The 26,299-nt window shown below is 43.0% G+C and overlaps 1 protein-coding gene and 1 pseudogene across 2 annotated transcripts in view; one reads left to right on the top strand and one right to left on the bottom strand.

Moving 5' to 3' along the window:
• LOC115154192 (zinc finger and BTB domain-containing protein 16-A) overlaps nt 1-9,905 on the top strand; it is a 165,393-nt gene extending 155,488 nt beyond the window's left edge. Inside the window, exons 6-7 of one of the 2 annotated variants that reach the window (XM_029700180.1) lie at nt 1,525-1,692; nt 4,920-9,905. In XM_029700180.1, the coding sequence (XP_029556040.1) occupies nt 1,525-1,692; nt 4,920-5,149 (398 nt within the window). In that variant the 3' untranslated portion in view covers nt 5,150-9,905. Of the gene's footprint in view, nt 1-1,521; nt 1,693-4,919 lie in introns of both variants that reach the window. The other variant, XM_029700179.1, reaches the window with a different exon arrangement.
• Nucleotides 9,906-16,062: 6,157 nt separating this feature from the next.
• On the bottom strand, nt 16,063-23,139 carry LOC115155084 (5-hydroxytryptamine receptor 3A-like; annotated as a pseudogene).
• Between the last annotated feature and the right edge of the window lie 3,160 nt (nt 23,140-26,299).

Below are 26,299 nucleotides of genomic sequence, written 5' to 3' on the forward strand. Positions count from 1 at the left end.
GGAGAGATAGTGAAAGCCTTCTGATTTACGATGCTGTATCTCCAGTGCCTGGGAGCATAATGTATTCCTGACTAAATGAAGTCCTGCCTGGCCTTTGGATTGCAGCACAATGTGATTATGGCATTCGCTTACAAATATTGACTTTTTGCATAAGGAGCAATGAAGTCCCCTCCCTGCTAATAAGAATGACATTTTATTAGTTACTAATATATATATATATATATATATATATATATATATATATATGTGTGTGTGTGTGTGTGTGTGTGTGTGTGTGTATGTATGTGTTATAATGCATTGTCTGTGTGAATTTGAAGGTAAATAACCTTCCATAGTCTGTCCACTGAACATTAGCATGCTCTCCTCCAGATCTGTCTGATTGGGGCTCAGACTGCTCCTAATTAAAGGCAGGTGAATCTCAGCTCCATTACTATTCCTGTAGCGTCGTGTGGGCCCCACCACGCTCTGTCATGGATTGTGATCTCTGCCATGGCTAAAACGCTAGAAAAGAGCACGTCTTACAGCGGGAGCCACTGATAACTTCATGCAGACAAATAAAGACTGTCACTTTTATAGATTTTTACCCTCCTGCTTTCTCCCTCTCTTTCTCTATATATCTCTTTTTTTCTGTCTTTTTTATCCCTGCCCTCCCCATCCACAGTATCCCTCCCAACCATAAAGCGTCATACACCGGGCGTCGCATCATTCCAAACAGCCACTGCGTCCAAATGTGAATAACATTTAAGGCGCGTCTCTCTCCAACGAAAATACATGCCAGAAGAAATTGTCTCTTGACAGGGGCGATGGGTGCCCGAGCATGACAGTACATAACGAGAAATGCAATTTATTCCCTGGCACGGTGTCGCTCGGACAGCCAGATAATGAAACGCGTAGGTCATTGGCGATGACTTAAACCTTTAGCGGTGGAGTGAAATGCATTAAATATTGAGAACATTACACGCCTGGCAGCGCGGCGCATCTGTACCGGGGAGTGAATGATGTATGGGTGGCTGCTAGTCAGACACAGGAAAGCAATTAGTCACCGAGTGTTGGAGAGAGCCTCCGCATATCATAATATTACTGATTATTGACATCTGAATATCCATTACACCAGTGTCCCCAGGGTGGCAAGGTTACAGTGCTCTAACTTCACCTACAAAAAGGGAGAAATTGAGTGGACTGGAATAAGTGTTTTTACGAAATATGTTAGAATTTTGTCCCCGATAGCTCAGTGCGATTGCGAACCTATTCTAGCCTTTGTCCCGTAATATTCATCTTCTCATTGAATTGAACACACTTGTACTTCTATAGCTTTCTTTCTGTATGAACTCAGACAAAAATAACCATTTGAAACTGTAACAAAGCTATGAGTCCAATTTGGTTGTTCCCTTTTATTTATTTTCTGTCTCTGTCTTAGTTAATTACATGAAGGACTGCGACTGAATCAAACATGATCAAATATTGTAGGAGAAATATATTTTGGAATTATGTTCAACTGTCTGTGTTGTCCCCCGTGTTCAGCAGGTGACCATCCATATGAGTGTGAGTTCTGCGGGAGCTGCTTCCGTGACGAGAACACTCTGAAGGGCCACAAGCGCATCCACACCGGGGAAAAGCCCTATGAATGTAACGGCTGTGGGAAGAGGTTCAGCCTCAAGCACCAGCTGGAGACCCACTACCGCGTGCACACAGGTATGCATCGTTAGAATCACAATGGACGGGAAAATCACCGGAAATACACTACCGTTCAAAAGTTTGGGGTCACGTAGAAATGTCCTTGTTTTTGAGAGAAAGCACATTTTTTTGTCCATTTAAAATAACATCAAATTGATCGGAAATACAGTGTAGACATTGTTAATGTTGTAAATGACTATTGTAGCTGAAAACGGCAGATTTCTTTTAAATGGAATATCTACATAGGTGTACCGAGGCAACCATCACTCCTGTGTTCCAATGGAACATTGTGTTAGCTAATCCAAGTTTATAATTTTAAAAGGTTAATTGATCATTAGAAAACCCTTTTGCAATTATGTTAGCACAGCTGAAAACTGTTTTTCTGATTTAAAGAAGTAATAAAACTGGCCTTTAGACTAGTTGAGTATCTGGAGCATCAGCAAGTCCTCAACTGGCAGCTTCATTAAATAGTACCCGCAAAACACCAGTCTCAATGTCAACAGTGAAGAGGCAACTCCGGGATGCTGGCCTTCTAGGCAGAGTTGCAAAGAAAAAGCCTTATCTCAGACTGGCCAATAAAAAGAAAAGATTAAGATTTGCAAAAGAACACAGACACTGGACAGAGGAACTCTGCCTAGAAGGCCAGCATCCCGGAGTCGCCTCTTCACTGTTGACTTTGAGACTGGTGTTTTGCGGGTACTATTTAATGAAGCTGCCAGTTGAGGACTTGTGAGGCGTCTGTTTCTCAAACTAGACACTCTAAAGTACTTGTCCTCCTGCTCAGTTGTGCACCAGGGCCTCCCACACCTCTTTCTATTCTGGTTAGAGCCAGTTTGCGCTGTTCTGTGAAGGGAGTAGTACACAGTGTTGTACGAGATCTTCAATTTCTTGGCAATTTCTCACATGGAATAGCCTTCATTTCTCAGAACAAGAATAGACTGACGAGTTTCAGAAGAAAGTTCTTTGTTTCTGGTCATTTTGAGCCTGTAATCAAACCCACAAATGCTGATGCTCCAGATACTCAAATAGTCTAAAGAAGGACAGTATTATTGCTTCTTTAGTTAGGAAAACAGTTTTCAGCTGTGCTAACATATTGCAAAAGGGTTTTCTAATGATCAATTAGCCTTTTAAAATAATAAACATGGATTAGCTAACACAACGTGCCATTGGAACACAGGAGTGATGGTTGCTGATAATGGGCCTTCTGTGTGCCTATGTAGATATTCCATTTAAAAAACTGCCGTTTCTAGCTACAATAGTCATTTACAATATTAACAATGTCTACACTGTATTTCTGATCAATTTGATGTTATTTTAAATGGACAAAAAAAAAAGCTTTTCTTTCAAAAACAAGGACATTTCTAAGTGACCCCAAACTTTAACGGGAGTGTATGTCAACTCCGTTAAACTGGGAAAATGTTAACTCTGGTACGCTGATAGATTGTCATTGCTATAGCACGGATACAAATGGCAGAACTGTTACACTGGGAAAATATCAGCTCTGTTACACTGGGAAAATATCAGCTCTGTTACACTGGGGAAATTGTGCAAGCTTTCATGGCTTGTTCAAGAGAGTTAAAGGGTTAGTATACAATGCTAATAGTTTCTACCAGTACAGTTCCCTCTGGAGACTACATAACTCACTGGAGATCCAGCTCGGCTCCATAACAGATTGAATTCAGTGTTGTAACGCAGAAGGAGGGGAAGTGTATGACAAGTCTTCAATAGTTTTATACTGGGCGTTAAGATGGTCTGGGAGCAATGTGGGCACTTGATTTGCTCATTTTACAAAGCATACTGTACACAGACTGTTTTTATGAATGATTCCCTGGGCCAGTAAATACAGGCTTGCGGAGGAGCCACCATATTGATCCCAGGCCTTTACAGCTCCATAAATGTGTCAACCAGGTGTCAATCAGCCGCTGGCAATTGTCACTCTCATGATGGCTGAATTTACGTCCCCAGATATGAGGATGAGGGGCATATGCTGTGAATCAGGGTGCTATGAGGGGGACACACCACCTAGTATCCCAGGTCTGCTGTTGAGCCAAGGTTTTACCTGCTTCAACCCCTCACCAACACTCCCCTGTCTCCCATTCAATAAGCCAGCTGTCAAATAAATGCCCCCCCCCTTCCCCTTTTGTGGTGCCGGGCCCAGGGTCCTTAATTCGCGGTGAGCTAAAGCGCACTGGAGATAACAAGACCAAGTGACAAGCTCACAGTCAAAGGCCACTGCGCACAAACGGGGGCCGCTTGATAAATCATCGACATTGGCAACCTTCCCCCCTCCCCGGGTCCCACCTGTCAATGGCGGATCAATACTGGTTCCCGTTTGCAGTTCATTATTTCCCAGTTATCTGAGGCAACCCTGTTTAAAGTGTGGTTATTGTATACACTGCTGGCACGTGGGGCCTCGTCAGTCGACATGGCCCGTAATCATCTTCTTGGCATGGCTATTTGCGTAAACACAACCCTGACCCCCTTCCCACAGGTCAAGTTTGGCGCTTCAAAAAAATCCAAATAGATGCAGGGACACATCAGAGAGAGGCCTCTCTGTGACGTGGTGTGAGCGTCGGTATCATTCACGGCCCCAATCACATCCAACACCTCATTTCAAATGCCATTGGTAAAGGTCGGCATTTGCATGTCTAATTTGCGCCTGTCGGATTGAGTCCCGGGGATTATTCCTAGCCATCCCTCTAATCATTTGCACGTTTGGGGGGGCGCTGGTCCGGAATATCACATGCACTGGAATGTAGCTGCTTTGGAACAGTCGAGAATCAAATGTAATAAAATTGAAGTTGTGATTTGATGTTCCAAAATGGCATAGGTCCTATTGGTGATTTGATGTTAGACATTAAATGTGGCACATGTACATCGGTGTAACTGGATAGGTTTGGTTTGTAAAGCACATTATAGGGGTGGTTCATATAGTGCACAGCTGCGCTATATGAAATACCATTATCCATTATCACATGCACCTTTCAATTTAGCCATGGGTATTTTATAGACATTATGGTCATTGCTAATTGAGACCACTGGATATCGCGCTCATTCTGCTAGCATTGACACGCAAAGGGAGGAAGCTCTAGAAGAAAGTTTCTACTGTAATCTGCTACAGGTGGTTACACCTTGACAACCTTGTAAATGTAGGAACAGCTGACTGCATGGGTCATATAGAGTTCCATTCCTCAGCCTGATGTTGTTGTTGACATGTCCGTTGTTGTTGTTGTCACCCCCTCCAGGTGAGAAGCCGTTTGAGTGCAAGCTGTGCCACCAGCGATCCAGGGACTACTCGGCCATGATAAAACACCTGCGCACCCACAACGGTGCCTCGCCGTACCAATGCACCATCTGCCTGGAGTACTGCCCCAGCCTCTCAGCCATGCAGAAGCACATGAAGGGCCACAGGCCCGAAGACATCCCCCCGGACTGGAGGATAGAGAAGACCTACCTGTACCTCTGCTATGTCTGATGCCACCAGACAACAGCCGGGGGGAAGGAGGGCGGGCAGAGGAAGTGGGGAAGGAAGCGAGAGAAGGAGGAGTAGGTGGAGAACGAGGCCTGTGGCGAAGAAGTCAAGCGAGGAAATCCACGAGACGGAAGCACAGGCGATTTTCTAATGCAAAGAGAGTGAATGACAGAGGGGCACACTGAGGAAAAGGGCTGGGCAGAGGACATTACCCCTTCAAAGTCACATGTCGTTCAGTACATCCATAAACGTTTTGTTTCAAGTTGTTTTCAAATTGCCTAATGCAAAACCTGTGGGTGTACCCTCATCGATGGACCTGCATCAATGGAGTTTGTTGTCCTTAAGTCTACCTACAGACTTGAAAGATGTCACCCAAGCCACACCTGAAACTGAACTGAAATTATTCTCAAAGGCTATGTGAACCCACACATCCCCATCATTTAAACCACTGGCCATCCCTAAATGTAGTTTTGACATCCTCACCTTTTCTGGTAAGGGATTGTATCCTACTGTAACTTGGTGGGTCAATCCTCTCATTACCTGATAATACAGATCCCTTCCTGATTTGATTGGATTACACTAGACACCAAGTCATGTCCTGCTTGAGGAACATGTCACAGTTGACCCCTACTACCCATCCCGTTGTTTACCAGAGTGCTCCAAAATGGTGTCTTCAGACCTGGTGGCACAGAGCACTTAGAGCCCCTACAGTGGTGTCATTCAGATAGCCCTCGAGAATCAGAGCCTAAGGGCTGGCTCATGTGTCACGTCAGCCAGACCTATGGCAAAATAGCACCATGTATTGTACTGCATCAACATAAGCAAAGTTGAATTGGATTGGGGCACAACACCTCTGTACCCACACAGAGGTTTGTCTTTTGTTCAGCAAGGGAGATGAACAGAGGATGATATTCCCATATCGGAAATCTCCTCGTCCCGGTGAGCTTCCAGGGTTCTGTTCGATAAGGGCTGAAAACGGCTGAGGCCACTAGTCGGGTTTCGCCGGAGCCTCTCGGGAGTCGAACCATGACTGTCACTTTTTTATTCTCCTTATCTTTGTCTCCGCATCAGTTTATCATAGCTTCATTGCACAGGTAAAGACATATTACGACAGCAGTCTCTGTTTGATGTTTGTTATATCAGATATATTTTTGAGGGGTAGCTCGCTGCAAAGCCGCTGCTCTGTTTTCTCTTAAACCATGAGTCTCTATACAGCATTAACTGGAGATGTCTCATTTCTTCCCGCTATAGATACTGGACTGATATTATTCATATAAATGTAAGCAGATTATCATCAATTACACTAAATTGTAGTATGTCGTCTGACTTATAACATTAACTATTTTCTCACATTAATAATCTCATATTCTCTATATGCCATGGTGATGGAGACCAAAATGACAAAGGCTGCTGTGGATTGAGGTCGGGAGCTGTGACGTGGAGGGGTGGCACCAGTAACACCTCCGAGGGGTGGTTGTAATGCCTTCATGATGCGACTTTAAGGAGATATGGCACTTGTTATAACAGATCGTATGTACTGTTATGAGGAGTATAACCATGAATGTGATGCCAGGTGGAAAATAGTTTCATAAAATTGTAATAGTGCTATATCAATAAAATATGTAGCATTATATCTGTTCATATGGCAGCATAATGAAGGCATTATGAGCACCACTGTCAGTTCAGTGTTAACGATATAATCACACTCAATTATTAGCAGGGGAGGGGGATCGGGGACTAAACTGATTGGAGGAGACATGGCCTGGCCAGCCCAGGTGTCGAACGGTAAGAAGACACAATAAATCAACTCTTAATATATGGTTTTGTTTCTTCGCTTTCTCTTTCCTATTATATCTCGATTTCTCTCAGCACATTGTACTTGAATTACCTCGTTTGTTGTGACCTCGTGCTTGTTTTTAGTTCCCTTATGTTTTTTTGTTTAATTTTGTACATGCTCTTACTTTTTGTGAGCGTGTGTCCGAAAGCCGCACTATTGCGCGAGGGAGATGTGATAAAGCAATGTGTTCGTGGAAATGAGTGCCACGGTGAAAAGAGATTTTTATTGTTGTGTATTTTTGTGCATTATTGTTACCAAACTTGGTCTTTTTTTTATTAACCCTGCTTGTTGAAGAGCTGGTGGGTTTGGTCATTCTTATAAAAGCTACCTCTAAGTTGTTTTGTTTTCATTTTTGTAAAAGCACGTTATTTTGTGTGTTTGTGTTTTGCATCATTGCAACTTCATCTCATGCTTTCAAGTGTTGACTTATTGTCTTTTCATATGTGTAAGTGACATTTATATAAAGGGTAATATTGATGGGGAAATATAAAACAAGAGTTTATTCTTAACTTACAGTCCCCCCTTGACAGGAACCTTAAGAACAGAGAAAAGATGTTGAAGCCTTAAGTATGAGGTAAGAGGGATGTACGCAGTAGAAGAAGTAATAGTACTTTTAAGAGTAAAAAAAAGCGTTAAACTTGAAAATATGTGAATAGAATTGTAGTTTTGTAATGTGAAAAAAAAAAGGTTCACCAATGCTGAACCACCAAGAACAGGTCATATATGCAGCGATGCAGTGTGCGTTGGACAATTGGGACTGCAAGTGTTAATCAAAGAAAAAAGGAAGGTTAGAAAAAAAGAGATCATCTTGGTCGACAAGTTCTCTCGAAATGAGTGTATTCCTGAACAAGAGCCAACAGAGGCAGTTTGATATATAAAAATTGTAATATTTTTGTATTCAGTGTCAGTCCCTTTCCATTTGTCGAGGGTTTCAGCAGGGCATATATTTGTATATATATTTTTTTTTAATTACCTAGTTTTTTCTCTGGTTTTGAATCTTTTGCCTTGCTCCTCTTTGGTAATGTTAAATGTGTGAATATGTTGTAGTAAGTGTTGCTTTCTGGATGTCAATGCATTGTAGGTGAAGGACTAAATCTATCGGCCATAAACGTGCATGTGGAAAAAAAGAAATAGATCATTTCAAATGGATGGTAGGGATGCTGCCATCGGTCAATTAGTACACGTCATTCACAATTTTCAATCAACTTTTATTGCCAACATTTTGTTTTTGTACTTGAAGTGATAAAAAAAAGAAGCAATGGCATGAACGTGGTCGTATTGGCCCATGATTGTCTTGCCATTGTATTATCGAACACTGTGAGCCGAGGGATTTCCCTTGTCCAATATTCATCCACTATAATAACTTCAGTCACCAAATCAGAGTGCCAGGCCAGAGAGCCTGAAACAATCTCATCAAACTTCAATAACTAGAGGGATTCAGTCTCCTATCATTGTTCTCTGAATGAATTATACTTTTTTTGTGTGTGTGTGCATAAATGGAAGTGTATCTGTGGGTGCGCGTGCGTGTATTAGTGAAAAATGCACTAATTAGATCAGAAACAAAATAAAAACAATGCTCTGTGCCACTTTTCTCTCAACATGTTGAAAAAAAAATACATTGGCGTTGATATAGTTCTTCCCTCAATGTTACTCTGTTTCTGTAATATCGTTGTGCCTAAAATGGAAATTGTTCAACAAAAATGTCCAGCTATATCTGCTTTGTTTCTGTACTTTCAGAAGATAATTAATGGTGTCTCCAGCACTCTAGGGATGTCATGACGATTTGAGATGACCTGATTTCTGATTTAGAATAAAAAAGGACTTGTTTGGAGGGCTGCATTAGCCTAAAATTGGTAGTGGGTAAACCACCTTTGATGTTTTTGTTTGTAATTGACACCCGAAAGCAATGTAACTTGTTTACGCACAAAAAGCAAGGAAGAAAAAGTGTCCCAAAAATACAGACTATGGAGCTTGAGAGTATAAGACATAAAGATGATAACATTCACGGGCCATAAAAATTGTATGCATTTTGCTTTTTCAATCTGTTCTGAAGGACTGTTGCCTGTTCATTTTGGAAATAAGTCTAAGTATGTTTTTTCGTTAATAATATTTTGCTGTCAGCAACAGGTTTGCTGAGCAGTTAATGCCCTTCCAACCTCCACTTTGGCAGCTTGCCAAACCCATAGCGTTGCCCCAGCTTAGCATTACGACTTGTTTGTTATATAGTACTTGTTCTTAAGATAAGAAAAAAATTCAAAGACCAGCCGTACAAAATCATGGCATCCCTGGAGTAGGCACTCTGTGTTTCAGTGTGGTGTTCTAGAACGAGTAGCCATTTCATGCAGTGTTGCCATGCATGTGCCATTTGAGGTCCAGACTAAACTGTTTGAGTATCAAAGCACCAAGACATTGTCTTTTTATATTAGCACTGAGGACCAATTGCCCTGTCGGACCAAGCATTACAAAGCTTTTCGCTCTCTTTCTCTCTTTCTGGCTTGTCTGTCATTTTGTTTCATTCTTCCTTGTTGTGACAGCACAAGTGCCAGTCGAGTTGCTCTGTATTAAGAAAATAGTGTTTTTATTATTATTTGAATTGTTATCGTTTTCGTCTACCTCAGCACCTGATCTTAGCCTAATCTTAGAAGGTGCCCAATTATTATAATTTAATTTCTCTTTTTTTTGTAATTTGAATAAAAATGATCTAATTTGCATTAGAACTTTGCAAAGGTCCTTTGTCTTTTCCAGCGATTAGCTGTGTGTCTGTGGCCCTGCTTCCCATGTTAGTTGTGCCACGGATCCCAGCATCTCTCTGTTGGTTTAGTTTTTTTTCTTTCCGTGTAGGATCAGACACATCTCTTTGTAAAATTTCAGTGTTTCTATGATGGAGTGTGAAAAAAAAATAAAAGAAATAAGAGATTTAAATGCTGCAGGTTTTATTATCCATGTTGTCACTAAGTACATTTTGTGCCTTCGATAGTGAAAGATAATATTTTTTACATCCTACTAACAGTAGATTGTTTTGTAGTGAACATTTTTTTGTATTTTTATTTATGAGTCTCAGAAAAATAACGATGTTCAGTTGTATACCTTCAATCTGCAGTTAGAAAATCAATAAAAAATGGACTCAAGTTTGTCTGCCTGTTTTCTAATGTGGTGCGTCCCTTCTCTTTCTGGGTGTTTTCTAATGTGGTGCGTCCCTTCTCTTTCTGGGTGTTTTCTAATGTGGTGCGTCCCTTCTCTTTCTGGGTGTTTTCTAATGTGGTGCGTCCCTTCTCTTTCTGGGTGTTTTCTAATGTGGTGCGTCCCTTCTCTTTCTGGGTGTTTTCTAATGTGGTGCGTCCCTTCTCTTTCTGGGTGTTTTCTAATGTGGTGCGTCCCTTCTCTTTCTGGGTGTTTTCTAATGTGGTGCGTCCCTTCTCTTTCTGGGTGTTTTCTAATGTGGTGCGTCCCTTCTCTTTCTGGGTGTTTTCTAATGTGGTGCGTCCCTTCTCTTTCTGGGTGTTTTCTAATGTGGTGCGTCCCTTCTCTTTCTGGGTGTTTTCTAATGTGGTGCGTCCCTTCTCTTTCTGGGTGACCCATTCCTCTGTGGACTCTTCAGATGCCAACACACAGTTCACTACTGTATAGATACTAAAAATGAATTACAGGTTTACACAATGTTGGAGAGCCATAGTGCTGTTCTTGTTATGCAGAACTGTGTCCTTCAAAAGCAGCTCTGTAAACATGGGTAACAACCATGAAGTCACTGGGAGGACCATTGCTGCGGCTGACAAATGAAGATGCATAGACCGCCCCCCATGAGATTCTCCCCAGCTTCCCCTCCTCTCACATCTGAAGGCAACAGCTTTTCTCATTCAACGCTTTTCTCTCTTCCACCAGTCCCACTTCTCTGTGCACAAAAAAATATGTCTTGATCCTCAACCCTCTGTCATCCCTTTTTGTCAATTTCTTTAAAAGCACCGGAGGAATTGGAATGATGGTGATTTGAATAAGTCAGTTGGGCTACAGAGGGAGTATTATATTCCACTATACTAGTGATGGAGTAAAGATGTAGTACTCACTGCTCAGTTCTTAAATGCATTTAGTCACCTAATGCCAGAAAAGCCTTGCCAAGCAGAAGGTATTAAATCAAGTCAAATAAATGTAGTAATATGCGCCGCTGCCACTTCTTTTACTAGTGTCTCTTTATTCCCTGTGGCTGCTCTCCACTACGGGAGCTCATTTGGGTATAGTGTAAGTGGGCCGTTAAGTGTAGCACAGAATATATGATCCACTACAGGAGGCTGATGCGAAGCCATGTTATATTGCATATGAAGAGGTCATTTGTGTTGTTGATCACAGCAGCACCCCCTGCTGTTGAGCTGTAGCGAAAAGCCTCTTGAGTTTGAACATGACATGGCCAGTGTTGTGGCTGGAATTATTACATCTACCAGACAGTAGAGCCATGGGTGGGTGTATGTGTTCTGCATGTAGAATGACCAGATAGGTATTTTCTGACAGAGACGGTAGTCTGTTGACATAGAACCAAATGGAAGTGCTAATGTTTAGCATTGTGTCAATGCTTGCCTAGCGACCATGTCCTACATTCCTCTCTCATTATGTAGGTAATAAATGCTATCATTAGATATGCAGGGTGCACGCCATTATTGCTGCCATCCGGATTGCTGTTAGGGGGGAAACGGGGCGAGACACTAATGGTTCAGTTTTTCCGTGCATCTAGGAAGCGATACAAACGTGGCATTATACTAAACTGAGCTATCTGGTGGGCTTTAGTATTCCTTACTTTATATCTTTCCCTCTATCTTTCTCTCACTCTCTCTTTCTAGCACTCTCTATTTTCCTCTCCTCTATCCTTCTTCCTTCCCCCACCCCACCTCCTCTCTCTGGCTCTGTCTCTCTTTCTCGCTCTCTGTTTTATTTGGAACCATTTTGTTTTGGAAGGTTGTGCTAACTAGATGGACAACATTACACCTCAGCAACACACCAGACTGACAAGCAACTCATCTAGACACTCTCCAAACACTCCTGGAATCCCAGCACAGGCTTAGATGTCCTTATTTTCCAAATCATCACCATCATATTCACGTCAACATTATTATTTCAATGTCCTGTGCTCATTAGACAAAATAGTATAGCAACCTGAATAATAGGGCTCATCATTGTTTCTCCCAGAGATGAGAGCCCTTCTTTCAATCTGGAACATCTAAGATCGGCTTCCTTATAGCTGACCTAACCAGGTTAATCAAGCCAGGAGATCCTGCCATCTGTTTCGGCGCAAACAAGAGACCAGAGGTTCTCCTTCGGCTCCCTATTATAGCAGGCAGCCCTCTCCCTTCCCAGCCGTCTTTGGGCAGCATATGCAGACCGTGACCTCTCCCCTCAGAAGGATCAGCTAATGAGCTACTTTTCTTTAGCTATTCACTCCATCACCACCGGCCTCTGCATATCAAACCCAATGTGGCTAGTCGTAGTGGAGAGTTAGGCTGTCTTGGACTATCTTGATTGTTTTAAGGGTCTTGGTGATTTAGAGAAAGGAGGACACTAGAGGAGGACACATCCCCTGATGATGAGTATGCTCCTTCATCAACGGGACACCATGAGTTCGGTTTGATCCCAATTCTGTTTTAGAAACGAAGCAGAGTGGGGATTTTGGGCCTTGGTTGATTGGACTCATGTGACCCTTGTGGGCGATGTGAGTGGAAGGGGCAGGGTCCAGTGAATGGCCTCTCGAGTGGGGGGAGGGGGGGGTTGCAGGGCTTTGTGTGTGTGGGAGCCAGGGGGTCCCATCTTTATGTGCTCTTTGACCCAGATATGATCTAATGGATAGAGAGGGTTCAGACAGTGGGCCTGTTGAATGGAGGGGGACCGGTTTTGTCCAAATCCCTGGGATTGTTTTCTCAGCTAAGCCTGGCCTGTAGGCGTTAGCCTCCCCCCACCCCAGGCATTGATCCAGCCTCGGAGAGGAGAGAGCCAAACAACATGGCCGCCCCTACTAATTTACTGTAATACAGCAAGCAACCTGAGCAACACGTAACTGAATGATTCTGTGTGTTTCATGTTGTTGCTGTTATGGTAGACTTAGTTATGTATGATTTTTGTAGTCACTTAACTTTTGTGGTTTGTGAATATGTTGGATGGGGATAATTATTAAAATGGTTTACTGAGGTTACTGATTAAACAAACTGTTTTGTGCACTGGCCACAGAATGAAGTTATAATGCATGACAAAAAATGCTGAGGCTTCAATCTTGATAATTTAATCCGTTGGTGGAATAGTAACTAGTTTTGGCGTCATCTCTGTAATTGTAATTTGTTGTTTATTTAAAGTAGATGTTCTTCAAGGAGTTCATAAAATAATGGTCCATAGCTTCATTGCAATTTGGAGATGTGTCTAATGAACTTACCTGTTGTAGGGTTTTTAGTAACTGATGTAGAAATGACTGTTGAAGCTCAGTGTGTGTTCCTGCAATTCCATAAGTGTAGTACTGGATAATGCTGGTAATGGAACCCTCTGGTGTAAGTCTAGTGTACTACAGTATACTACTTTTACCAAAGATGGTAGGCTACAGTCCGATGTAGGGATGCAAAAATTCCGGTTAGCTTTATCAAAATTCCCAGGTGTGTCAGGGGAATAATTAGGAAATCCAGAATCCTCCAAAGAGGATTTGAGTAAAACCTGGGAATTTGGGAAAGTTCCGGAATGTTGCAGCCCTAGTCAGATGTCTACCCTCTCTGGTTGAACTTAATTTTATTTTTTTAAATAGACAAACTATTGAAAGCCTGAGGTCATGCTTATTTATGGCAATACTCATTGATAACATTTCCTGTGTTGTTTTCTATTACCATTTTGGAATGTTTACTGTAATTAGTTTTAGAACACCATTTATACATACCAGACATTTTCAGAGATTTTCTAATCCAAGCGTCACACTGATAAAGCATTTATTTTAGCTGAAAATCAACTAACACTCAGGGGGAATAAAACAGCCAGGCATAGTGCTGAACTAAAAGGGCTAGAGTCAGTCGTCCACACAGACCCAGGACCTGCTGCAGCCTGGATACTTGTTGAATATATTGGGATCGATGCTCCCATTTACTGTGGAACGGTTTTAGGCTTTAATTATGTTGGGTGTCAATGGCATTTATCCTATCTGAGTACTCCCACTGAGTCCATTTTCCAGTGAGGCCAAAATCTTTACGTTTAGTACATTAGTGTCAGTCCACGGGTTCCAAGTAGCACAGTGGTCTAAGGCACTGCATCACAGTGCTAGAGGCGTCACTACAGACCCGGGTTTGATCCCAGGCTGTATCACAACCGGCCTTGATCGGGAGTCCCATAAGACGTCGTACAATTGGCCCAGCATCGTCCGGGTTAGGGGAGGGTTTGGACGGGGTAGGCCGTCATTGTAAATAAAAATGTGTTCTTAACTGACTTGCCTAGTTAAATAAAGGTTAAATAAAAAATCTATGAAAATAGGCCATCCCTGAGAGGAATTAATAATACCCATACCTTCTCTGTACTGGCGCATGAGGGTGGATAGTGCTGGGCAGAGCACTACTGTGCCACCCTGTGGTTAGTGTGGTGTATTGAAGTCTCTTGTATGGCTTAAACCCTAACCTGCAATTTAATAATAATACAAATAATTATAATATAAAGCGGAAAATTGCTTTATTTTCACCTCCCATCATTTGAATGTGGAAAGGGGCGGACTGGGACTAGAAATCTGCCCTAGCAGATTCCTTGAGGCCCCCACACCAGCCCATATTTTTCCCCCAAGAGGCCCCCATTATTAGCCAGATAATGATAATTTGGTGAGAAAAAGAAAAGTTTGACAGGCCCAGGAGGCAAAAAATGGACCAGCCTATCTGGCATTTTCCTGAATGTGGACATTGTCACGGATTCCCCCAGTACTGCTGCTCTTTCCGTGTACCAATTCCGGAGGTCTACGTCACCGGCCTCTAGGCTTCACTGAACTGTCTCATTACGCACACCTGATTCCAAATCCCCTAATTAGTAACTGTACATATGTGCCCTCTGTTCATCATCGTCTTGTCGGTTATTGATACCATGTCCATTGGTCCTGTGAGTACCTGCGTGTTTTGTGCAATTGTTATTACGGGTCTCGTCCCGTGTATTTATTATAGGTTTAACCTCGCTCTTTTGTTTGGGTTACATCCCTGTGTGTTTTGTATACATGTTTGTTTTGGGCTTCGTCCCCATGCCTTTCATGGCATGTTGTGTCATTTGGGGGGAGTATTAAAACCCACTATTACGTATTCCTGCGCCTGTCTCCAATAATTTATACAACGTGACAGTGTTAAGGAAGTTCAATGGAAAAAGCTTAAAACAAACTTTGGCCAGGATTCCATCCCAATTTCCAATTGAACAGACATCTGCAGCGTCTTCCTTGAATGCGATCTCCACGAAGTGCGCAAACGTGGTAACATTGCCTTTAAAAGCTGCATTGTCTGCAAGCATGATCAGATTGAATCAAGTCTGTCATCATCATGGCTAGATACCTGATTGATGGCATTTAAGGGACATAATTCAATTAACTTTAACAGTAACACATTTCGTAATGTTAGAGTGAACATCAGGTGAACAAGTATTGCAGTGACTTTCGTAATAATAAATAACCTTTATCAATTGAAATGTGATGATTAATATCACGTTATATGTTTCTTATAATTTATTAACAATATTAACACTATATTCAACTGAAGGAGTGAAGTTGATCTTGGAATATACAAACTATGACATTTAAAAGCAAATGCAACCAAATAGCATTACCTCTCCTCCACAGTCCACATATTCTCCTATACTATCATCCACTGCATCTTCCCCCTCATCTCTCTACTCCCAAGAATGACCTCAGACTCAAAGTACCCCCTACCGTGAGGCTCAACTGAACAGATCTACCTCAATAAAACTCTTTGTATCAGGCATGCGTAAGCCCTCTATGTCCCCACCTCCACCGTCAGGCCCTCCCCCACAGTAAGGCCCTCCACCTACATCATCAGGCCCTGCTCCACAATAAGGCCCTCCACATCCACCGTTGACCCTCCTCCACTGTGAGGCGCTCATGCGTACTGGCACGCGGATCAGAGGGTCCCCAGGGTGATGCTGTAGGCCAGCATGGCCACCAGGTAGACCCTGAAGAGCAGCACGTCCAGTACGTAGCCCACCTGCAGCCACTCCTTGGCAATGTCCCAGCACTCGTCCTTCTTCTCCAGGATGCCGCGGATGGACGAGATCTTGTGCAAGATGTTGTCCATAACGGGCTGTGTGGTGTCACGCACCACGGGCAGCACCACCAGGCCCCCCAGACCCCACTCCCTGCTGTCCTCGCCGCCACGGCCGATCTCGCAGGTGTGGTGAAGGTGGTGGTGGTTACATAGAGCTACAAGGGGTCACACAGGGAGAGAATGGGTGGCGTGGGGTCATATAACAGGATGTACTTGTATTTTAAGTATCCAATGTTGTGTTGAGTTTGTGGATGCAACATTTATTTATTGTCCCAAAGCGACAGACAATTGATTATTTCCAAAGAGAGAAAACAGACCTGTAAATGTATCTCTTTTTATCATTTTCTCTCTCACTCTATGATAGATGTTGTAATGCTGCTGTATTTTTTAAATCAATGAATACTGCTCAGAGAGAACATTGTATACTAGAACTACTGCCCATGTCTTTTTTCCCTCTTTTCTCCTTATCTCATACTCTTTTTCCTACCCAACCCTCGTGTAGATACAATACCCTGGCTGATGTTGTTGTCTTTGTAATGGCCCACATGGTCGTAGTCCCGGGACAGCATGAAGCACAGGCTGTGCTTGTTGCGGATGCACAGGAGGACTGTGACCCGCTCCAGCACTAAATGTTTGAGCCACTGGGGCACGTGGGGCTGCAGGTCCTGCTTATGCACCAGACAGACTATCAACATTGTCTCTGTCAGGCTGATCACCAACAGAGCCATGCACACTACAAAGTATACACCTAGAGAGAGAGGGATGAATCGATATGACCTCTGCACACTACAAGGTATACTCTTAGAAGACAACGGCTACGTCGCAAATGGCACCCTATTCCCTATGTAGTGCACTACTTTTGACCAGGGCCTTTTGACCAGGGCCCCAACAAACAATAGTCCTTCACTACTACCACCTCAACCTATTCTTAACTGCAATAGAGCTCACAATCCCATCCTTAATAACACATCTCAGAAATCTGAGCCACTAATGCACTAGCTGCATTTCTCACTTATGAGCGGCGTGCCGATGGCGGTGGCGGGCATCGTGTCGGAGACGATGATGAGGAAGACGGAGTAGCCCAGGAGCAGGGTGATCTTGAAGGACACCCGCTCTCCGCTGTCCGGGGGGAGGTAGAAGCCCACCAGGTCCATCATCCTCAGGAAGATGCTGGGCAGCAGCATCTTCCTTATGTTTAGGTTAATGGGGGGTTGGACTCTCAATTGGAGGCAGGTGCTTTCTCGTTGCCTCTGATTGAGAGTCCTATATATGGGTAATTGTTTGGTGTAGTGTTTGTGGGAGATTGTTTCTTGTTTTGCGTATGTAAGCATGACAAGACTGTTGTGTTGATTGTTAGTTCTTCGTTGTTCGTTATTTTGGTGTTCACTTTATTTTAAAATAAATCAAGATGAGCATCCACATTCCTGCTGCGTTTTGGTCCTCTATTCCAGACGACAACCGTGACAGAATCTCCCACCACAAACAGACCAAGCAGTGGAGGAAGGAGCAACAGGTGGACTTTGAGGAGCAAAGGGATTTTGAGATGGACTGGCGGGAGAAATGGACCTGGGAGGAAATTCTGGACGGGACTGGACCTTGGCACCAGGCTGGGGAATACCGTCGCCCAAGGGAGGAAATCGTGGCAGCCAAGGCGGAGAGGCGGAGGTACGAGGCCTTGTACGCGCTGAGGGAGAAGCACGAGAGGCACCCCCAATAATTATTTTGGGGGGGGCACACGGGTAGTTTGGCTGGGCCAAGGATGAGCCATAAGCCAGCTACCCGTGTTTATATGGAGGAACGTATGGAGTGGAGGGCGTCGTGTTTTGCTGAAGTGCGCACAATCTCGCCCATACGCACACACAATCCAGTGCGAGTTAATCCAGCCCCTCGCAGATGCCGTGCTAGAGTGGGCATCCAGCCTGGTAGGGGGATGCCTGCGCAGCGCGTCTGGTCGCCGGTACGCCTCCTAGGACCAGGCTACCCTACTCCCGCTCTACGCACGGCAACCATCAGGCCCCTGCACAGCCCAGTTCGCCCTGTACTAGCACCCCACTCGTACAGGGCTGCTAGTTCCATCCAGCCAGGACGGGTTGTGCAGGAGGTGCGTTCAAGACCACCTGTGCGCCTTCATGGCCCAGTGTTTCCAGTTCCTGTCTCTCGTGCTGACCCGGAAGTGCGAAACCCCAGTCTGGCACGTCCAGTACCAGCACCACGCATCAAGCTTCCAATGATTCAGTCCAGTACAGCCTGTTCCCGCTCCCCGCACTAGCCCTGAGGTGCGTGTTCCCAGGCTGACACGTCCAGCACCACGCACCAGGCTTCCAGTGCGTCAACCCAGTCCGACTCGGCCTGTTCCCGCTCCCCGCATTAGCCCTGAGGTGCGTGTCCCCAGGCTGATGCCTCCAGTACCAGCACCACGCATCAGGCTTCCAGTGCGTCAGCCCCGCCTCGAGAGTTCGGCACCAGTGTGCAGTCCAGAGTATCCGGCACCAGTGTGCAGTCCAGAGTATCCGGCAGCAGTGTCTAGTCCGGAACCGAGGGAGTCTGCCTGCGACCCGGAACCGAGGGAGTCTGCCAGCGACCCGGAACCGAGGGAGTCTGCCTGCGACCCGGAACCGAGGGAGTCTGCCTGCGACCCGGAACCGAGGGAGTCTGCCTGCGACCCGGAACCGAGGGAGTCTGCCTGCGACCCGGAACCGGGTGAGTCTATCAGCAACCCGGAACTGAGTAAGTCTATTGATGATCCAGAACTAAATATAAGTAACTGTGTGTCAAATGAGTCTGCCTACAGTGTGGAATGGAAGAGGTCTGCCTACGATCCGGGACGAGGGGAGTCTGCCTATGGCCCGAAACAGATTAAGTCTGTCTGCATTCTGGAGGACAGTAGGCCGGAGCCTGAACCACCACCTGTATAGGTGGGTTGGGGAGGGGGGGTGTAGCACAAGTGCCGTCGGTGACGGCAGCCACCCTCCCTTCCCTCCCTTTAGTTTAAGGGGATTTTATTTTGGTTTTGGTTTTTTGTTTATTTATGAGGTGCATCCGGGGTCTGCACCTTTAGGGGGGGGTACTGTCATGTCCTGACCAGTATAAGGGTTATTTGTTATTGTAGTTTGGTCAGGACGTGGCAGAGGGTATTTGTTTTGTGGTGTTTTTGTAGAAGGGTATTTGATTTATGTATTCCGGGGTTTTTGGGCACTGTTCCTTGTTTAATGTATTTCTATGTTTAGGTTAATGGGGGGTTGGACTCTCAATTGGAGGCAGGTGCTTTCTCGTTGCCTCTGATTGAGAGTCCTATATATGGGTAATTGTTTGGTGTAGTGTTTGTGGGAGATTGTTTATTTCTTGTTTTGCGTATGTAAGCCTGACAAGACTGTTGTGTTGATCGTTAGTTCTTCGTTGTTTGTTATTTTGGTGTTCACTTTATTTTAAAATAAATCAAGATGAGCATCCACATTCCTGCTACGTTTTGGTCCTCCATTCCAGATGACAACCGTGACAGTTCCACATATTTTTATTGAACTGTGAAACTATGCAATACATACAAATAAACTTAATAACAACAAACCATGATGCAGAGGTGAAACAATCTCCCACAAACCCAGGTGGGAAATACACCTACTTAAGTATGACCTCCAATTAGAAACAACAATGACCAGCTGCCTCTAATTGGAGATCATCCGAAATAAAACCCAACATAGAAATACAAAAACTAGAACATAACAACATAAATCTAAACTACAAAAAAAAACTGTCACGCCCTGACCTACTCTACCATAGAAAATAACAGCTTTCTATGGTCAGGACGTGACAAACAGAGGCCTGCGTCGGATCACCACCTGATGACATTCATCAAGGTTGACGAGAGAGTCATTGCCTCTCTAGTTTTTATGAGAAGTATTACAGTGATGAAAATTCCAGATTGTCTGCAAAATCAAATAACATTCAGCTCAGACACCCATACATACCGCACAAGAAATGCCATCAGGGGTCTCTTCACAGTCCCCAAGTACAAAACGAATTCACAGCAAGGCACAGTTTTATACAGGGTCATGATCACATGGAACTCCCTTCCAACTCCCTTCCATCTGATTAAACAACATCTCATGGAAGGTGGGGACTGTGAGAGGACACGCACAAACAGACACTCAGACACTCGACACTCGATTATTGTATATCGTTGTAATTTTTATTTGTGTGACTGTGCTTGTCTATCTGTATCAGTGTTTTGTTACTTGTGATGTTTATTGGTGTGTGTGGGCTGCTGCTTCTGCAAAAGCTAATGGGGATCCAAATAAACAATAATTGGGAATAGAGCAGTAATTAACAAGAAGTAGTACGCATTTCCATATATCTGGCAGAAAAACATTTTGATCGTGGAGAGAACAATATATCAACAGATTCTATCAATGACCCTAAAACGGAGGTGGGATGGGAGTGCACTCTCTATCACACTTTCACCTATAGATCCTCACTCATATCCTTTAGTTAATTTTCCATAAAGCAAGCCTGCTTTCTTTGTATGATGCATAAGGAAAATGTCCATTCTCAATACATATTTAATACAGCTGAAGATCTTATGTTTCTAATAAAGCCTCATGCGGTAGAGGTCAAGGTAAGGGTCTACTATCTTCATATATTTCTCTGTTTTATCTATTCTTACTAAAGGTCTTGCTTTTCTGTCAGGTTCAGTTGGTTTTTAATAAATGATTTGCGCTAAGGTATTATGTACACGATATGATTGATTTGAACATGATTGTATATAGTAATTGAAAAGTTTATACTGCATATCATTTTAACATGTGTTGTGGGGATCTTTCCCATCCCTTTATTGTACTCTTTTAACTATTGCCATTTACTTCATCATCATGCATAGGGTTGCCTAAATTCCGTTAATTTTCCCAAAATTCCCCGGTTTTCCAGAAATCCCGGTTGGAAGATTACTGGAATCAGGAGGGAATAAACAGGAAATCTGAGAATCCTCCAACCAGAATATCTGCAAAACTTGGGAATTTTGGGAAAGTTGTTTGCAACCAGAATTTTGCAACCCTAACAATCTTACAAACCAGGTCAATCATTGCCAAATAATATATTTCCAAAACCTGTCATGAATACATAAATAAAAGATAATGAATGATTATGTTATGTATACTCACATTGAACTTCATCTCAGCATAGGAGTCAATGTTGTCCAGACCGAAGCGCTTGTATTTCAACAAGACGTGTAGCAGCTCCCACTCGCCCTGGTTCATGAAGACACTCTTGTCCACCTTGAGTTCCTCTGCGCTCCTCATCAGCTTGAGGTCAATGTCATTAACTACAGACATGGACATGGAGGAGACATAGGTCAGTGGGTTCAGATGAATGTAAATTATGTAAATGACCATTATCAGCAGTCCTCAGCCACAGCTGGCACTAGGAAAATGATTTTAAAAAATAATAAAAAAATATTGAGGACTGAGTGACTGACACTTAGCTTATCCATCCCCACCTCACTTACAATTGTTTTTAAAAAGGCATCCTTACCTGGTATTGTAGCCTACAGTATGTGCAGTTGAAAAGCTTTTCCCCACATGCATAGCCAAATGACTAAATAAGACATGTGTTACGGGTATGGAGCCAGCTCTGAAAAGGTCAGGCTGCAGTTCTGGACGTCAAAGGGGAAGTTGTAGATGTTGAGAGTTCAGGCTGTCACCACCTGGATGGGCTTGTAGTTGCGCACCCGACCATAATGGGTCACGTACACATAGGGAATATCCGGAGATTTACCCACATCCACACTGAGAGATTACAGCAGGAAGCACAACTCAAACCACAGCAAAGAGATGCAATAAATATGTTTGTGACTGATTTGGACAACTAATATTTCAGCGTATTACACACACACACTTTACACTGCACTGTACTTTAGTAATGCGTAATCAAAGATAAATGATACTATTTTATGCAGACTTTGATTTGACTGCATGGCCAAAAATGCGATGGCTTACACCGACAATAACGATCACAAAACACTGGACTTACAACTCGTTGATTAGTATGTCAGGCACCCACACATTGGCAGTCGGTATGGACTTTTGATTCACATCACCAAAGTCCTCTGTGTTCCATACCAATAATTCATCTGTCCATTCCTGATACAGAGTTATAGCATAAGCCAGTAAGCATGGTCTAGTATTAATAATAACAAGTATGGTATAATGGCTTATAACTAAGATCCTCTGATAAGATGTGTTTGATAAATGTATGTTTTAATTTCTTGGAAACTTTTTTTCAACAAAATCAATTTGTTGTTTAAACAGTTATTTAGCTATTTATTGCAAATAGTTATTTGTCTTACCTGCCTGTACCATACATATGTTGTCAGAACCTGGTTCTTCTCGTCCTGTTGTAACATAGGGCAAATAGTGAAGATCAACATAGGCTACACACAATCTCAGTATACTGAACTATTATTCTACTAAGAGCAGGAGGCCTACTTACCACACTGAGGATAGAGTACACCATAAGGTCGATGGCCACCATTGTGCAATTTCGCCAGTTGCGCACGGGTCGAACACCCTTCTTGTACCCAGCACTCAAGTACTCGGAGAGACGTACCAAAGTGGCATTGGCAAAGCGTCCGGTATTATGTTTCTTGACTAACGGAGGTAAAACACATCGCTTCAACATACTGATTCAACATATCCACTTATGCTATCCACTAAATGCAACATATTGAGGGTTATACAATTATTATTGTGTAAATCTAGCATTATATAAAATGGCAACTTCCAAAACAGGCAACCTCTGTCAATAACGCCACAACCTATCTGGAATTAATTTTGCACGTGCATCTTCTTACCTGTGCAGGCTCGCGCGGTACCTTGTTTCAGGAGCAAGACGAACGCTGTCCAGAGTGCTGAACTTCTCATTCTGCACTACGCTTCACTTCTCTGCCTTGAGCTTGTCAATAATGAGCAGTGCTCAGTTTTGAGATGCAGCAGTCTACTGGCGCCGCCGAGACCCATATTCTGGAGTGTCTACTGTTGCCTAATGTCTACAGTATCATGTATTAGTTAAATTCAGTTTCATTCTGCATGACGCTGCCTTAGCCAGCTGATGTAACTATGAACACGAAGGTGTGTCCATCGGGGATTTGATGATGGGGATTTGATGATGGGAATTGGAAGCAGCTGAGGTTATCTTATGTCATCACATGTCCTGAGCAGATAACTCTGAGCACTCAGGCCTATCCAAGTGTACAGTATCTGGCTGTGTAGCCTAACAGATGTCTGTGTATGGATCAAGTTTTGTGTGGTATATCAGCTTTTTTCCTCCAACTGAATCCTCAATGTATTTTATAAGCTTACTGTGGAGAAATGATTTCTCTCAAAAAAGATCCTGCATTAAGAAATGGATTTCCTGAACATACAGAGGAGCATAGGCCTATTTTCTCTGGCCGCTTGGTTTTCATATGGGAGTTTAAGTGCAGGCCGGTTTTCTCTTTTCTCACTAACAACATCCAACTGACATTTGATACTGATCTTAGACAACATTTTGTTCATTGATTTCTTAAACTGCTTATGTTGGGGGAATATGTACTGCAATCTACAACGAAATTAATTCTATGACTTTTATTATGTGATAGGATCCTGCCGATACAGTTTATGTTACATGGATAGACGATACACACTGCTGCGAAAACACATGCGTCATCTTTGGATAAAAAAACACGCCTACTGCATATATCAACAATTAAACATTTCATGTTTTGGGGGACTAAAGAGATAAAACCTTGTTGAAAAATCATATCCATTAATGACACACAAAAACGCTTGAAAATATGTAGCTACTAAGAGCAAATCAGTCATTACTCATTGTACTGCCTGGATCCTTTAAAATACAATACCAGTCAAAAGTTTAGGACACACCTACTCATTCAAGGGTTTTTCTTTATTTGTACTATTTTCTACATTGTAGAATAATGGTGAAGACATCAAAACAATGAAATAACACATATGGAATCATGTCGTAACCAAAAATGTGTTAAATACATCAAAATATATTTTGTATTTTAGATTCTTCAAAGTAGCCACCCTTTGCCATGATGACAGATTTGCACATTCTTGGCATTGTCTCAACCAGCTTTACCTGGAATGCTTTTCCAACAGTCTTGAATGAGTTCCCACATATGCTGAGCAATTGTTGGCTGCTTTTCCTTCACTCTCCGGTCCAACTCATCCCAAATCATCTTAATTTGGTTGAGGTCCGGTGATTGTGGAGGCCAGGTCATCTGATGCAGTACTCCATCACTCTCCTTCTTGGTCAAATAGCTCTTACACAGCCTACAGGTGTGTTGGGTTATTGTCCTGTTGAAAACAAATTATAGTCCCACTAAGCCCAAACCAGATGGGATGACATATCACCAGCAAAGCACCCCCACAACATCACACCTCCTCCTCCATGCTTCACGGTGGGAACCACACATTTAGAGAGCACTCTCACCTACTCTGCGTCTCACAAAGACACGTGGTTGGAACCAAAAATCTCAAATTTGGACTAAAGGACAGATTTCCACCGGTCTAATGTCAATTGCTCGTGTTTCTTGGCCCAAGCAAGTCTCTTCTTATTATTGGTGTCCTATAGTAGTGGTTTCTTTGCAGCAATTTGACCATGAAGGCCTGATTCATGCAGTCTCCTCTGAACAGTTGATGTTGAGATGTCTGTTACTTGAACTCCGTGAAGTATTTATTTGGGCTGCAATCTGAGGTGCAGTTACAGAGGTAACTCTGGGTCTTCCTTTCCTGTGGCGGTCCTCATGAGAGACAGTTTCGTCATAGCGTTTGATGGTTTTTGCGAATGCACTTTGAAAGTTCTTGAAATTGTTTCTGCATTGACTAACTTTCATGTCTTAAAATAATGATGGACTGACATTTCTCTTTGCTTATTTGATCTGTTCTTGCCATATTATGGACTTGGATTTTACCAAATAGGGCTATCTTCTGTATACCAACCCTACCTTGTCACAACACAACTGATTAGCTCAAACGCATCAAGAAGGAAATAAATTCCACAAATTAACTTTAACAAGGCACACCTGTTAATTGAAATGCATTCAAGATGACTACCTCATGAAGCTGGTTGAGAGAAAGCCAAGAGTGTGCAAAGCTGTCATGAATGCAAAGGGTGGCTACTTTGAAGAATCTCAAATATAAAATATATTTTGATTTGTTTAACACTTTTTTGGTTACTACATGATTCCACATGTGTTATTTCATAGTTTGATGCCTTCACTATTATTCTACAAGGTAGAGAATAGTAAAAAATAAAGAAACCCTTGAATGAGTAGGTGTGTCCAAACTTTTGACTGGTACTGTAGTTCCACAGCTGTCACGTCTTGACCAGTGAGAAGGGTCATTTTGCCATAGTGAATGGTCAGGGCGTGGCAGGGGGGTTGTTTTGTGTGTTTTGGGGTTGGTTTGTTTCTAGGGGAATTTGTTCTAGTTTTCTGTTTCTATGTTTCATTTTCCTTGTGTGGCCCAAGTATGGTTTCCAATCAGAGGCAGGTGTCTTTCGTTGTCTCTGATTGGAAGCCATACTTAGGCAGCCTGTTTTTCTTTGAGTTTTGTGGGTGGTTGTTGCCGTATAGTTGTTGTGCCTTACGGAACTGTTGTTTGTCGTTTGGTTATTTTGTTTAAGTGTTCTCTCAAAATAAAAGAAGATGAGTACTACACACGCTGCGCCTTGGTCTGTTCAAAACGACGCCTGTGACAACAGCATCTATATCCTTGCACAACTCTAGCTAAAAACAGGATACATAATCAAACCACAGTTGAAAATATTCATTTATATGTAGGCTAGCAACATGACTTGTTTGATAGGAAGGGGACTAAGAAGTTACATCACAAATATGAAAGTACATAACATTTTCAGCAAACAATAACCAGCATTCATTTATTTCCTCAACTCAAGGAGGTGGCCATACAATGGGTTGTAACGTGATCTGCTCAAAGCAAATGTCTGGTGTTCAAGTGAAAATTCTATTTACATAGATTGTTCCCAGCCAAAGGTTTTTATGAGTAGCTCATGTAT

Source organism: Salmo trutta, chromosome 19 (assembly GCF_901001165.1).
Source record: "Salmo trutta chromosome 19, fSalTru1.1, whole genome shotgun sequence".
Lineage (NCBI taxonomy): Eukaryota > Metazoa > Chordata > Actinopteri > Salmoniformes > Salmonidae > Salmo > Salmo trutta.